General features: G+C 39.8%; 1 protein-coding gene across 2 annotated transcripts; it reads right to left on the bottom strand.

Annotated features, from left to right (window-relative positions):
• Positions 1-215: 215 nt before the first annotated feature.
• On the bottom strand, positions 216-14,126 carry LOC146687334 (uncharacterized). 2 transcript variants are annotated; one of them, XM_085439266.1, is made up of 3 exons: positions 13,861-14,126; positions 7,599-7,747; positions 216-7,512 (listed from the first exon to the last, which is right to left on the bottom strand). In XM_085439266.1, exon 3 carries the CDS (start codon positions 7,508-7,510, stop codon positions 6,269-6,271), a length of 1,242 nt encoding a protein of 413 aa, XP_085295392.1. In that variant the 5' UTR covers positions 7,511-7,512; positions 7,599-7,747; positions 13,861-14,126; the 3' UTR covers positions 216-6,268. The 2 variants fall into 2 exon arrangements, with proteins under 2 accessions (XP_085295392.1, XP_085295393.1); XM_085439267.1 differs by lacking the exon at positions 13,861-14,126 and adding an exon at positions 9,394-9,499.
• Between the last annotated feature and the right edge of the window lie 239 nt (positions 14,127-14,365).

Here is a 14,365-nt window from a genome sequence, read left to right as displayed (position 1 = left end):
CTTTGGCTACTGATTGTGGCTAAGATCTCTGAGAATGGCACTTCCATGCCGATCATTTTGGTAACCCAATGCTGTAATTACAACTTCCCACGGTGAGTGAAATTAGAGCTCAAAAGAGGGATTTCAGGTAGCTGGGGTCAGCCTGGGTCATTGCCAGGGCAGAAAGGGGAACAGAAAAAGATTAGGAGTCTGTTTTCAGAGATACTGAACACAAATACTTAAAGACAAGCTTTTATTTCTCTGTCAACAATATTAAAGTGTATACACAATCAACATAGTGCATCTTCCTGTATAAATGTGGTTAAAAAAATCAGTGCTTTTATTACATACAGTATTGCCATTTTACATCTGAATGATTACTAATGATTCAGCGATACTGAAGACGTTACGGAGTGTCAAATATGTAGCTAATGGCACAAAATCTGTCTGCAGCATTTGCAAAGTGTTAACATTACAGAGAATCAGGACACAATTTTGTCTCAGGCAGATATCTGACTCATTGTCAGTTTTACAGCATTTTTACTGAAAAAACAACAACGTTACACTTAGCCTGTCACCACAAAAACAAGCCAACGTAGTTTGTTTTTCTTTCCTTTACAACAGTAGCCTTTCTTAATGAAAGTAGACTGACTAATTATAAAAAACAAACAAACAACAAAAAATCCCAAGCCTTGACTTATATTTGACACTTTTAAGACATCTCAGGCTGTTTATCAACTGTTTTATGAATTGATAGTTTATTAGTTTTCTTTTTTCTTTTTTTTTTTAAATCTTTGTTCAAAGACAATAAAACATATACAATGATTTTGCTGGTCCGGACTTAAGATTAAACTAGCTTACATAGCCTATTAACTAAGATGTCTAACAGGCTTTTTAGGCTAACAAACAGTTTGTCAAACAAAGCTCGTTTATGTTAAAATGAAGGAGGGTTATAAAGTTTGATTACTTTTTTAAATATTCGGATTCCATGTATCCTATTATTTAATTTGGGCAATTTTAATTTCCCAGCAGGACTAAATTTAATCAAATTCAAATATATTTAGTCTAAATGTTACGGCCCTAGCAGGGCCTCCTTCTGAAGGTGCCTGTGTGGGCGTGTCCCACCACCTCTTCTGCCTGAGGTGCCACACTTCCCTTTTGTGCAGCTGACTCTCGTCAGTAATCAAGGAGATTTAAGCCCAGGGAAAGGTGATTTCTGGGCCAGAGTGCCATTAGTGTGGTTACAGCTTGTGAGCTGAGTGTTTGTAGCTAGTGAGCTGTGTTTTTGGTGGTTTTCAGCTAGTGAGCTTCATGTCCGTATTTGCAGTTAGTGAGCTGCTCTTTCTTTTTGGCTTACGTTTTACTTTATTGACAAAAGCCTGAGTTTTGTTTTCTTAAATGGTGATAGCGGCTTGTCCGTCTCTTTTAGTTGAGCTACTTTAATAAAACTCTTTAATTTAACCCTCATGCCTTCTTGTCTCCTTTTTCTGACCCGGACACTTTTTGTTACTTCCCCCTCACCGCCTAGACCCCTCAGGGGAACGTAACACTAAAAAAAAAAAAAGTGTGCTTATTGAAATGTATTTGACACTAAGCAATAGCACAACACAAATGTCCAGTAATTTAGAATGTAATTTTAGAAACATGTAAACCTTTGGACTTGTAGGTATTTATACAGTCAAAAGTATAGTTAAGGTAGTGAAGTTTGAAAGTTGGCGCTTTTTTATGCCTCTTCCAAAATTTCAAAAGTTAGCATGTTTGCTAACTAGCAAGAAAATTAACCAAATATATGATTCATTTACAACTTTAGAATGTGGGTTTACAGGTTACAATAAAAATAAAGGTTAATAGTACATTCACCGTAGCTTTCTACTGTTTTTAAATGCTAATCCTGAATGTTATCAGTGTGATTTAGCTAAAGTTATCTTATATATATCAAGCTTTGGCTAAACTTTAAACAAAACAAAACTGGAGAGACCACATCATAAGAGACTACTTCATTCATTCTAAATTAAAAACACACTGTTTCATATATGAGGTAATACGAGGTAAGGTTTACTTATTGCTAACTTTACATGTAGCCTTAGCCTCACTCTTTTTATGCATTTTTTGTATATACCAAATACATTTTTTTTAACATTAGTCATTTCAATTAATATTGAGAAACCATAGACAATATTTTATTTTTACCAGTTCATGAAGTAAGTTTATTATTAGCTAAAATTCATTTGAATCTCAGTGTTGCTTCAATGTAATTAGCAAAATAGTCAAAACAAATGTTTTTTTTTTTTTTATATATATACAAGGACACATAAGAACGACAGTAAGTTAAAAAAAAACTAAAAAAAATGTTTATTAATTGAATCTAAATTATAGAATTTGATTTAAACTTTTAAAATGTGGTGAAATTCAGCAAAACTCTCTGTCACACGGGCTTAGGTGACTTAGGAACTGTACCAAAAACCTCCTTGTGATTGCTTTGGCTACTAGCAGGTTGCTAAAGTTTGCATTGAAGACAGACTTCACTGCAAACCCTTGCTATCCAACTACCAGTTGTTAGTGAAGATTGAAGAAGCGTAATGTAAAATAGGAACTGGAGAATGTTCATCTTCACGGAAAAAGTGTGTCAAACGACTGAAACTAACAGGCTTGAACACACAAAACTTCACTTTGAAAGCAAAATGTCTCAGTTTCCAGTTTGCGTTGCACTCTTCACAGTTCTACAACACTTAGTGAGGAGTTGGCGAATGTTTGCAGACAAGTTAGAATGCTCCATGCAAACTACGGGCAATCACAGCAATCTGTTGGCAATCAAAGTAATCACAGAGGTTTTTGGTGCAGCACTATATACCGCTGTCTGATTAATTTTATCCAACAACACCCAGGAAGCACTTGCCAACTATTCAGGAAGAAAATGTTTTTCCTTAGCAACCTCTTGCTAGGTCCCCAACCAGTCTCCAGGGCTGTGTGACTAGAACTTAGACTCCAGGAAATGTTTTGTCTTTAGTGGTGGGGATAAAGACAAGACATTCATGTAACAGAGTACAACCTGACTCTAACAATATGCTAACTTGTATATAATTTTTGCATGTTTGGCCAGATGAAGGTACCGAAACTACTTGGTTAGTTTTAGGAAAAGACTGTGGAGGAAAAGACTGTGGATTGGGTTAAAATACTACATTTATGACTACCACAGGATAAATGAGGCAAATTGTGTCCATATTTACAAACAAGCAAATCACATTTCATGGCTATTTCACAAATTGTGAAATTAAATTTTGTCAGCAGGTTATTCAGTCAGAAATAAAGTCCAGTACATAACTGCTGCCAATGTAAACCTATGACAAAAATATAAAGCTTGACAGGCACTGAAATAATAACCAGAGAATAACATCTAAAATGCACAGAACTGTACATCAGTGGCATGTAGCTGTATGTCCCTTTTACATTAACATAACAACAAGCTGTTTTGTGAATCAACTGTCTTTGCATTTGTCTTTTGACCGAAGAGCACTTGGCAACCTTACAATGTTGATATATAAAGCTTAAACGTAAAATATGTGAAAACTCATCTGGAAAATACAGATCAGTTTTTTTCAATTGCAGGAAGTTCCACACCCTTTGCTGCACCCTCAGTATTTCACTGAACAAAAAAACCAATTAGCCTGCGAAACCAGCAAGTGTGAGAGCGAGACATCCGTCTGTTTTCCACATCTTTGATAAGGATCGAGTGTCCTACACTGTCACAATAACCCTGCTGAGCACTGTTTTCTTTCGTGCAGGTCTCAGCTCCACTTTACCGAACAAGCACTGCTTAGATTTGTATCTTAAACCAGCATTTAGGCCCAACCGCCATGGCCTTTTTCAAACTCTCTGCACATTTCAGTGTGTGACGCAAAGCAAGCGTCGTCATCTTGTCTGTCCTTTTATCCTCCCTTAACAATGAAAGACACATAAAATTAGATTTGTCATCTTAGCTTTACATTCTACATTTAGCTCTAAATTAACTACGAACATAGCGGTGGGATTAGTCATTGTTAAGCACCTATATTTCTGGTTGTGCAGCTTAATCAGGAATTCTCTTGCGTTCGGTACAACAAGTCGAACAGGAATGGCCGGAACAACGACAGTTGTGTGAGGTAAAGAAAAAGTAGACACAAAAGGCTGCTGTACTTAGCAGTTAAAAATATATCCTCGTTCCTTGTCTTTAAAATGACATTAAATGCACACTGCACTCGACTCAGTATTAAACAGAATAAATCTATTTCCGCGTTTTTCCATAAGCGAAAAAAAAAAAGAAAAAAGGAAAATCAGGCCTCCCTTTTGAGCCGTCACTGCGTTCCTCGGGTCCCACAGGAAAAGCTCCAGATTAAATCACTTCCTCACACATTGTGATACTGTGGAGGCTGGACCACACTGTCCCTGTAACTAGTTAATGCATTGTTTGGATTTGGCTGTTGTTTTTTTATACACTAATAGGAAATTTGGGGAAATACATTTATTTTTTCTACCCAGTTATAGACTGATAAAGCTCCCTGATCTGTGTGTTACGTATGGAGACAGAGGTAAAGGAGCATTGTTCTTCCTAGAACTGAGGGCTTCTGGACTGAGATCTCAGATGTAGTATATCCACCTGATTATCACTAGATATAATTTAACTTAATGTTATTTTTTTATGCTAGAATATAAGAAGTTTTATGAAGGAGCATAAAAGTGATTTACTTGCATTCCTGATCAGAAAATTTAATTTTGCTGTTTGAATGTTATGTTTGATTCATTTCTGGCCTCTCACTGAAGTCCAGTATACTGTCTCAAATTCAAGTATGAAAAATTTAGTTCAGTGAATTCAGTTATTTCAGTTGTAAACAAGTCTTTGAAAGATTTCTGAAATATTTGTGTTTTCTTAGTTTTTTGACAGGTGGTCTAAGAAATTTGTAAGGTACTCTATGTTGGATGCTTGTAGTAAAAGCCAAAGGTCTAAATTGTGTGTATAAAGCCTGTGAGCCAAAAACCCAGGCTTCATTCTGCTTTTAGCATTTGTTTTTCTCTTTTGTTTCTCCTCTAGGTGCTGTATAAATGTCATATAGAGTGGGTAATCGTAATATGGTCTAAGCACACAGCTATAGCTGCGAGCACAAAAGCCTCACTCCTGCTGTTCAAATCTGCTCCTTCTACAGGGCAGCCAATCAGAAGAAACTTGGCTTAAAGGGAGATAAAAAAAAGTCTTGTTTCAGACATAGAAGAGCTGACCAACATAACAGGTCTTCTTTCGATGAAGGGCAAAGAGCTATCTGGCTTTGCCCAGGTTAGACATCAACATACTAGCACCTTAAAAAGGCCCAGTCAAACCAGAATACTGAAAACATTAAATTTGTATACATTTAGTTACCCAAATTTATGCCTCAAAGCAAGCCAACACAGCAGTGCTGGTTTTGAAAGAAACCAAATTAGTGTAAAGTAGATGTTTTTCTGTGGGTTAAGAACAGGCGCATCAGTGTCGGCTGCATTTGACTTACAGGAAGTCCTTCACTGCTAATTTAAACTGCACTGTTATCAATGCTGTGCTTTTCCACCTATGACAAGTCAACATGTCCACTGTAAAAAACAACAATATGTATTTCTGCCTCTGATCACTGACACTAATACATGTATGAATTTATTTCTAAATAAGCTTTGGACTAGCATTAGCATCTTCATGTTAGCGCTTCCCTGTTAGATGTAAAACTGTTATCAAACCTCCAAAACTAATTACAGAAATCTTGGTATTTCCAGGCTTTTAAACTTAAAAACGTAACTTTATTTATTCCAGACACAGAAGCAGAAATAAAAAACTTCTAAAATACCATGGCGTGAGCATGCATCGAAGCCATGACAGATTTGTCATTTATTGAGCTACAGTGTTGTTTCTGCTTAACTTTAGTTTCTGCATTTATCAGATAGGGCAGTACAGACAGAGCAGGCCCTGCTGTATCTTTATGCTATGGGAGGCTAACTTCTAGAAACTTTCTGTGTGTTATGACACAAGTATATGACTATTTTAAGGAAAACTCTTTTCAGATATTTGAGAGAATCAAGTGGATCAGTTGCCAAACCAACTGAGACTAGGTAGTTCTGCTCTGATGAAATAAAAAAGAAGACAGACAAAAACACAAAGAAGGACAGAAACCTGTAGTAACTTTGGCAGGAATATCTTAAGACCTCATCATGCAGGAAGTTGGTTTGAAGGCACCATGTGAATGCCACAAATATTCTAATAAAGATTTTTTAAAGTATTTCCTGTAATGCTGATCTATTCTTTGGTGGAAGATGATGTCGCCACATTCTCGTACTCGCCATGGTCCGAGTCCTCCAGTTCGATACCTGGCACCAGGTTGTAGTACTCGGTTGACTGAGTCATGTAAGCTTTCTCCCTGTCAGCTGAGTCTTTCATCACTTCTGTGACACTCACCGTGTCCAGCTCTGTATTATTGGCCCCATCAGGCTCCTGGGAGCCTTGCCTCTCCTCTGTGGAGCTGGAGCGGCACGAGGTGACTCGCGGAAGAGACTCTACTGAGCCCAGCTTGATCTCCACTTCTTCATAGATGTCCCTGGTGCTGCCCAGGAGGGCGGATGCTGGGCGAAGCAGCAGCTGGTTCTTCAGGATCCCCTCTCCAGCTTTACCCTGCTCAGCCGCTGAAGGCTGCTGTTTGCTGCGATGCTTCTGGCCGTTGGAGCTGGAACTGTGAGGCCTCTTTTTTGAGCTGCTGAAAGTAGGCACTTCTTTTTTCTTCCTCGTCCTCCCACAGCACCAGCAGAGCAGCAAGGTGGACAGGACGAGGAGGGGAAGGACAATGAAGAGCGCTGTGAGGCCGGCTGGCCGACACGCATCGGAAACCTTCACCGACAACACAGTCCTGCCGGCCAGGTGCCAGGGAGAGAAGCAGGTCATGTTCCAAAGCAGATCCTGCAGTTTGATGGTGCGATTAGCCTCCCTTCTTGCCTCCAGGCCTTCCACTAACAAGCAAGAGCAGTCCCAGCGGTTCCCATCCAGCTCCAACTTTTGAAGCCTCGGATTGTCCAATATAGAGCTAGGGAGGAAATTTAGCTGGTTTTCTTGTAGAAACAACTTCTGGAGGTTGTTGGAGTCCTTTAGAAAGTCCCCAGGAAGCTCCTGAAGTAAGTTCCCAGCCAGATCCAGCTCCTTCAGACTGGGCTGTCTCCCCAGAAACCCACTTGGTAACATTTTTAGTCTATTATGACTCAAAAAGACCTTCTGCAATGCAGAGGCCCCAGAAGCCTCTTCGCCACTGATATCGAGAGAGCTGATATTACAGTTGGAGAGATCCAGTGTCACTATGTTTGTTTCATTGGTAAACACAGACCAGTCCACACGGGTGAAAGCAGATCCAGAGTAGTTCAGGCAACACACATCAGCAGGAACCTTGGAGGGAAACTGGGACATAATGGTGGCTCCTGGACAAACACATCCAACAGCAAGTCCTGTCTTCACTAGCAATATGAAAATCAGCCGGAGACTCCACTGGAAAACCATCTCTGAAACAGAAAAGACTGTTAAACCCAGCACAGAAAACATGACTTCATCACTACATATTGGTGCTCTGTCTGTTACTCCACCCTACCTGTTTCCTTGTCTCTAGGAAGGGATCCACTTTATGTTGGCTAACAGAGCTGGAATTATAGTTGTAAACCTAGCAGCTCCTCCTCCAGGTTGCTGTGAGGATCGCAGGAGTTGGCATGGTGACGCGAATCACTGGGGATCAGTTGCTAGCTGTGAGAGAGGAAACAGATGCTTCTATGACTCTCACATGAAAGTAATCTCTTAACTGGCAGATGGGAGTTACACATGCATGAGTGGAGTGAAAAACCGGACTCTAATCTGAGAAGAAGGTTATCTACACAGACTTAGACCCCCTCAAATCTGGATCTATGTCTCACTTTAATGCCAACATGTCAATAAACTTGCTCTTTGAAACAACCTCCAGCATTTTGGTGTTTATGGTTGAAGTTGATTTAACTGTGTGTTTGTGTAAACCTGCTTGTAAGAATTAACTTTGTAAGGTAAATACAGTAGTACTTAATAGTTCAGTTTAAGCCTGAATTTTTGTTTAAATAATTATAATTAATTATAATGCCAGTCAGAAACACCCAAGCTTACTAGCATGCCTTGTAAAAAGTGATATACAACTAAAGTATAAAACTGTAGTTAGAAAATTGCTTGAAAGAAAGTCTTAAAGACTTCACGTGTGATGCAATTTACCAAATGCACAGTGTACAGGATGTACACGCTTTATACATGGAGATAAAAATGATGCTGAGGTTCATTATGGTCACAAAAATGCAGCAGGGTTTCCCACAGATTCTGAGTCTATTTGTGGAAGTTGGGGCCGAGCATGTGTGTGTGTGCACTCGACGGGGGCACATGCACACTTCTTAAGTAAATAAACTGAAAAGACTACTTGGTGACAAATAAATAACAGATTAATAAAAGCAGCAGTTTGTGAGCATGAACTCTGTGGACATGAGCTGCACTTGCTCAAGGCAGCTTTGATTCACAGTAACTGTACCTGTAACTTGTACCATACAGAGTTTATATAAACCATGCAGATAAATATAAATAGCATCCATAGCAGATTTGAGCTATTCCCAGTTTGTGTTCTTTCTGTTAAATTTGGGGCTTGAAAAGCCCACATATTGTTGCTGTGATGGTTTTTCCAGAATCCTCAGTGACTCTTTGGACCACCGGGATAAAAATATGCCCTCCAATGAAGATAAATGAGATTTAGAACCTGTTTACAACATTTCTTGGAGCGAAAAATCTGTCTGTGCAATCAGCGAGCTGAATATTTTTACTTCCAGATGTAGAAGAGTCTGTGGGGATTCTTCAGAACAACAGTAAGTGCTTTTAAATGACCTTCTGGTGCATTTAAACTTTGCTGGTTAATTTAGTTTTGGAAAAACAAATGGTTACCTCAGTGAATATATGCTCTTAATGTCTGTGTAGGGCACAAACTGGACTTAACTTCAACAGCAAAATACAAATGTGCTATTTTTATCCATAAATATAAACTTTGTTTTGTAGCGTCTGGACAGGTTCATTTTGAAAATGTACGGGAATAAACAATTTCACAGCACGTATAGTAAAAAACGAAGATGACTCAGAGGATGGTACCCAAAATGTCTTATTTCACTGTAATTTCACTCCATCGTAATTACTTTAAACTCAGGTTTCATCCCTGCCGTGTGTCTGGCTGGGAGAACGTGACACGACAATATTTTGGAAAACCTGCACTTGGAGACACAAATAAACTAATTGCTGGTCACTTCCTAAAACTCACATGTGTACTGTGACGCCGCCTGAACATGAAAGCGCATGTGGTCGGCATAAACAAGGCCTTTCTTTTCCAAATGACTTACATGTGAAGCGGGCAGGATGACACCAGCCGGGACGGAGACTGTGTTTGTTTCGCCCGCCAAAAAAAGGAATGCGATAAATTATCAAACAAAAAAGCAAGACCCACCGCGGTCTGCCTGTAGACCTCATGTAACCATGGCAACCAACATTTGAAACCAACTTAAGGTAGGGACGGGCTTATCCCAAATAACCTTCACACAACTAAGTCACATGGTAACAACTGGCAACTAGTTACGGTTTCTTCCTGGGTTCAAACCTGAGCAGGGACCTTCTGGGTAGAGTGTGCATGTTCTCCCCGTGACTTTTATCTTAACTTATTGTTGCTCTTTGCTCACAAGCTCAAAATCTATTAGTTGTTCCTTGTACAAGACCAGGGGGTTAGGGCCTTGCAGTCTGTGACTCCAAGGCTCTGGAACAGATTACGACTCCAACTCTGTTTAGCTGACTGAAACTTTTCTGTTTAATCAGGCTTTTTAATTTGTTTTGTTTTCATTTAACATAGTTCTCGTCTTATATTAATTGTGTTTTAATTCTTGTACGTGCTTTGTGACTTTTATGCCTGTGAAATGTGCTACAGATATAAACTTTACTTACTTTGGATCCCTGGTTTCTCCTACCCCGCCTATCTCAGCTCAGGACACTCTCACCAAAGAGATTCCTAATCTCAGCCAAACTCCAGATGCCAGAATTAAACAAGTGATAGAGAATTTATCTGAAACCTTCTAAAACAGGGGTCCCCAATCCCAGTCCACAAGGGCCGGTGTCCCTGCAGGTTTTAGATCTCACCCTGGGTCAACACACCTGAATCACATGATTAGTTCATTACCAGGCCTCTGGAGAACTTCAAGACATGTTGAGAAAGTAATTTATCCATTTAAATCAGCTGTGATGGATCAAGGACACATCTAAAACCTGCAGGGACACCGGCCCGCGTGGACTGGGATTGGGGACCCCTGTTCTAAAAGAAGAACATTTGCTTTTCTTCTAAGCTGTTCTCTGGATTTTGGACCTTTGTTTGGGGAAAACAAGACACAAATCTTCAAGTCTCAGAAAGCTCAATGTATTTTCACTATTTTGATGTCTTATATCAAAACGGGTCATATATTGAACCCACTCTATATAGCGACAGCACTCCCTGATAGCAGTGCGCTCCCAAGCAGCGAAATGCAAATCATTAAAACTGCTCATGAACAGGTTGCTGTGTTTGCCCGTTTGTTCCTCTTTTCATTTTCTCTTTTCAAATATGGATAACCGTGTTCTGACTGGGAATATTCTGTGTGAATGTGTTCTAAATAATTTTGATTGTTTTGTTTACTGGTTCCATTTATCATACTTTTCTAAATGATTAAATACATTCTGGTAGAAATAAAAAGGGGGGCTAAGGCCTTGAACGGGCCTTTGATGTGTCAGTGGGATGTGTCCCAGCTAAAGAGGCTTGCCTTGAATCGTGCAGTCTCAGAGGCTCTACTGCCAACATCCTGGAGTTGGACAACACAATTCCCAGACCAGAACCAACCAGACATGTCTATAATTCCTGGTTTACTCAAGTGTAGCGTTTTTAATAATTTTCTCAGACTCTTCCAGATCGTGAGTGTGCTCCTCTGTAAAACCAGATGTTCTCCTGGACATAAAAGAGGCACAAATGGCTTTTTTTCAACCTTGACTTAAAATATCAGCACAGCAGCGAGGCTCCTGAACAAATGCAGGAAGTGAGCGTCAGTGGAGAGAAATAATCTGCCTTGAGCTGATATCTGCCGCTTGTAGAGATGATCTAACATTTCTAGTATGAGTATGAGGGAGGATGAGATATGGTCGGTATGAAGGAGGCTGTATATGTTAAAGGGAAAGTCTGTATTAAATGGGATCTTATTGCACTTCTGACAGTGAAAACAGCTTCATAGAGAGTATAACAGCTTTAATTGTGTATTTTAATCGTCACTTTAGACTAAAACTAAATTCTTTAATATTAGCATGAAGTGACTTTGAGTAAAACACATCCTTTACAGGGAATAGCTGATTTTTCCCAGCAGAGCCAAGCTGTTAATGTGAACTAGAAGTTTAGAAACGATACAGCACTGCAGGATCTTTTAATGATATCTGCTACATTAAAAAAAAAGTTTGACCAAGATCCAGACCGAATGACACATTTTACAGTTGAAAAACCGTAAATTAACCTTGTTAATGTTCTCTGTAACAATAAAGTACTATCCCTTAATAAACCTGATCCAGTGTGGCTGCACTGTTATATCTTCTTAATAATTTTCCAACAGATACATCTGCACTCGGCTACTGATATACTGGTCTAGCTTTAGCTGTCATATTGGACGTAATGGCTGGTATGGCAACAGAGCAACAGTCACTGGAGACGAGTTTCTGGACACCTGATAAATGTAAAGTCATTTACATCATTCTTGTTTTGGTTTGGTTTGTGCAAACTCCTGAGACAAATATCTGTCCTCTTTAGCAGCTACGTGCTCCAGTGTGTTCACCAGCTGGTTTCTAACTTTGTGTCTGCAGTTTGGTGCGAAGCCAGCAGTCCACAGACAGTTTACATAGCTTTTTAACACTCAGGAGAACAGTGAGAGTGAACCAACGCTGGCCAGAAAACAAAAGATGAGCTGAAAGACACTAAAAGTGAGGGGTGAAAACAGTTATATCAGTCATTTGCTCCTTCTGCCGCGAGCATTCCTGGGATGACAAACAGGCATGTTTCCACTTCAGAGGAATAAAATCTGAATAAAATATGATCACTTCCATCTCCATATTTTTATTTTCTCATATTTATTCAGGACGAATATGGGAACTTGAAGGTCTCCCTGCTGGAAACTAAACATCTAAATCTGTTGCAGAGTACTGAACATGTGACATTCACTTGTGCTGGGATGCTGATTAGTTGATATATGGAGTAAAGCGTCATTAAAGGGGACTTATCATTCTCTATAATTCTTTCTTTTTTTATTATACCGAGGCTCGATACAGCTCCTTGGTTCTGAAACAAATCATTGCCTTTAAGGCAAATTGCTTCTGATTGGCTGCTCTTCACAAACAGAAGGTTTCACAGCAGGCAGTTGGTGCTTCTGACCTCACAGCCAGATCATTGTTTGGGTGGATGACTATATTATTATTATACAGAGCCAAGAGCAGGAAAAACTGTCTTTAAAAACACTGAGCTTTTTGGCTCACGGGCATAATACTTACACTTACTCTGACATCAGTTTTTAACACTCCGCTCATGTTTAATATTAAAATCCAGTCTTCTAATCGTATATGTATGACAGAAACAGACAGAGAGCACGTTAGGTCCAGATTAAAAAGCAGACATTTATTGATAAATCCTCAAAAAATAAGGAAACAAGACAGCAATCACCAATTTAAGATCTACCAGTGGATGTTCATATGTCATCATTTGAACAGAGCCTGTATAGTGCTCTGTTTATTTATAATATGCACCATTTCATTTGCATGTTGCACAGCCCTGTGAGAAATCTTTGTTCTAACTGATGGCTATCAAGACCCAGGAACATCCCTCTGAACACGGAAAAGGAAAATGCGTGAAGGAAATAATTTGCCTGGAGTTGGACACTTTGGTTCAAATGTTCACACCCGAGCAGGAGCCAAGTCTGGACAGCTCTTGTATATGTGCAACTAAGTTCATGCAGTCGCTCGTTAAGATAACTGCATGTCTGAAATGTCAAACTCCCATCTCGCCCTGATAACAGGGGCAGTGAAAAGGTTATAGGGTCCCTGCTGAGCAGCATCTGACTGACATGCCTTGTTTGAGGTGTCAGTCAGTCTATGTCCAGTATTCAGTGCAAACATTAGCTGATGAGCTGATCTTTGGATTCTGACACTACACACAAACATAAGTCACTTGCTGACCTTTGCAGATCTTCTGAGTTACGCCTTTAAGAAGATTTAAATCTGGAGAACAAGGATGATCTCACTGACCAGCAATGTGAGTTGCTACATCCTCTCTGGGAGCAGAGCTTCCTCTGAAATAACGGTCTCCATTCTCCTTCATTTGAGCAGAAAATATCTGAGCTAAATTAGAGCTGCAGCTGACCACACACTGGGGTGGGGGTGGTGGTGGGGGGTGATTTGGGGGCTTATTGTGTAAAATTTTAATTCTCCAAACTCAGTACTGTTAAATATTCAAATGTAATTCAATAATTACCAAAATCAAATTAATTAAATATTCTAAACACTTATTTGGTGTATGGTCGACTTTCTGAATGTGATTGGATAGCACTGGGTCACATAGGTCCGTGACCACCTGCAGTGCTTAAATCTGGCCACTGTTCACCATAAAAACACATTAAAAGCATTATTCTACGACTCGGACCAAAACAAAGTGGCTATAATTGAAAAAACAAACAAACAAACAAACACGGGAACACCTCCTAAAAGTTAAGTGAAGGTGCGTTTTGACGCACAAACACGCAGTCCATATTTAAAACACATCACCTTACCTGCGATGTCAGCTACAGGCGTGTTGCGCTGAAACCCTGATGGACGACTCGAACATCACGCACAGCCACGGCAGCAGCTCCTCTCTCCTCTCTGCATCCCATCAAGTGGTCCGTCTGAAGGGCTTCCCCTCTTCCAGCGAATCCGGGGGCGCGTCTTCCTCCGAGAGGAGTGTGGAAACACAGCCTCCTGGTTGTGTGAGGGAGTGTATCTTTGTGTGGGTGTTAATAAAGTTAATCCTTACACAATGTGATCCTTTATTTGGTTGAAGACGACAGATTGAACCCTCGCTGAGCACCGGGCAAAGTTTAACTGAAGCCACTGAAGGTGTGTGATGTAGCAGGGCGCCACCTCTTGGTTGAAGTCGTTTTCAACATTTCACCGACTCAGGATCGGATGAATCCAGTGTTGGCGTATTTTAAATAATAAAAAGCAGATAAATATAAACTTGAATTCTAGCAAAATTTTGTAAAAATTGAGTGCATATGTTGTATTGGTTATTTCATG

Source organism: Copadichromis virginalis, linkage group LG18 (assembly GCF_057382275.1).
Source record: "Copadichromis virginalis isolate Kocher_CV1m ecotype Utaka linkage group LG18, C_Virginalis_male_GT1.1, whole genome shotgun sequence".
NCBI classification, from domain to species: Eukaryota; Metazoa; Chordata; class Actinopteri; order Cichliformes; family Cichlidae; genus Copadichromis; species Copadichromis virginalis.
Note: the sequence above shows the minus strand (reverse complement) of the source record. Positions and strands in the feature narration are given on the sequence as shown.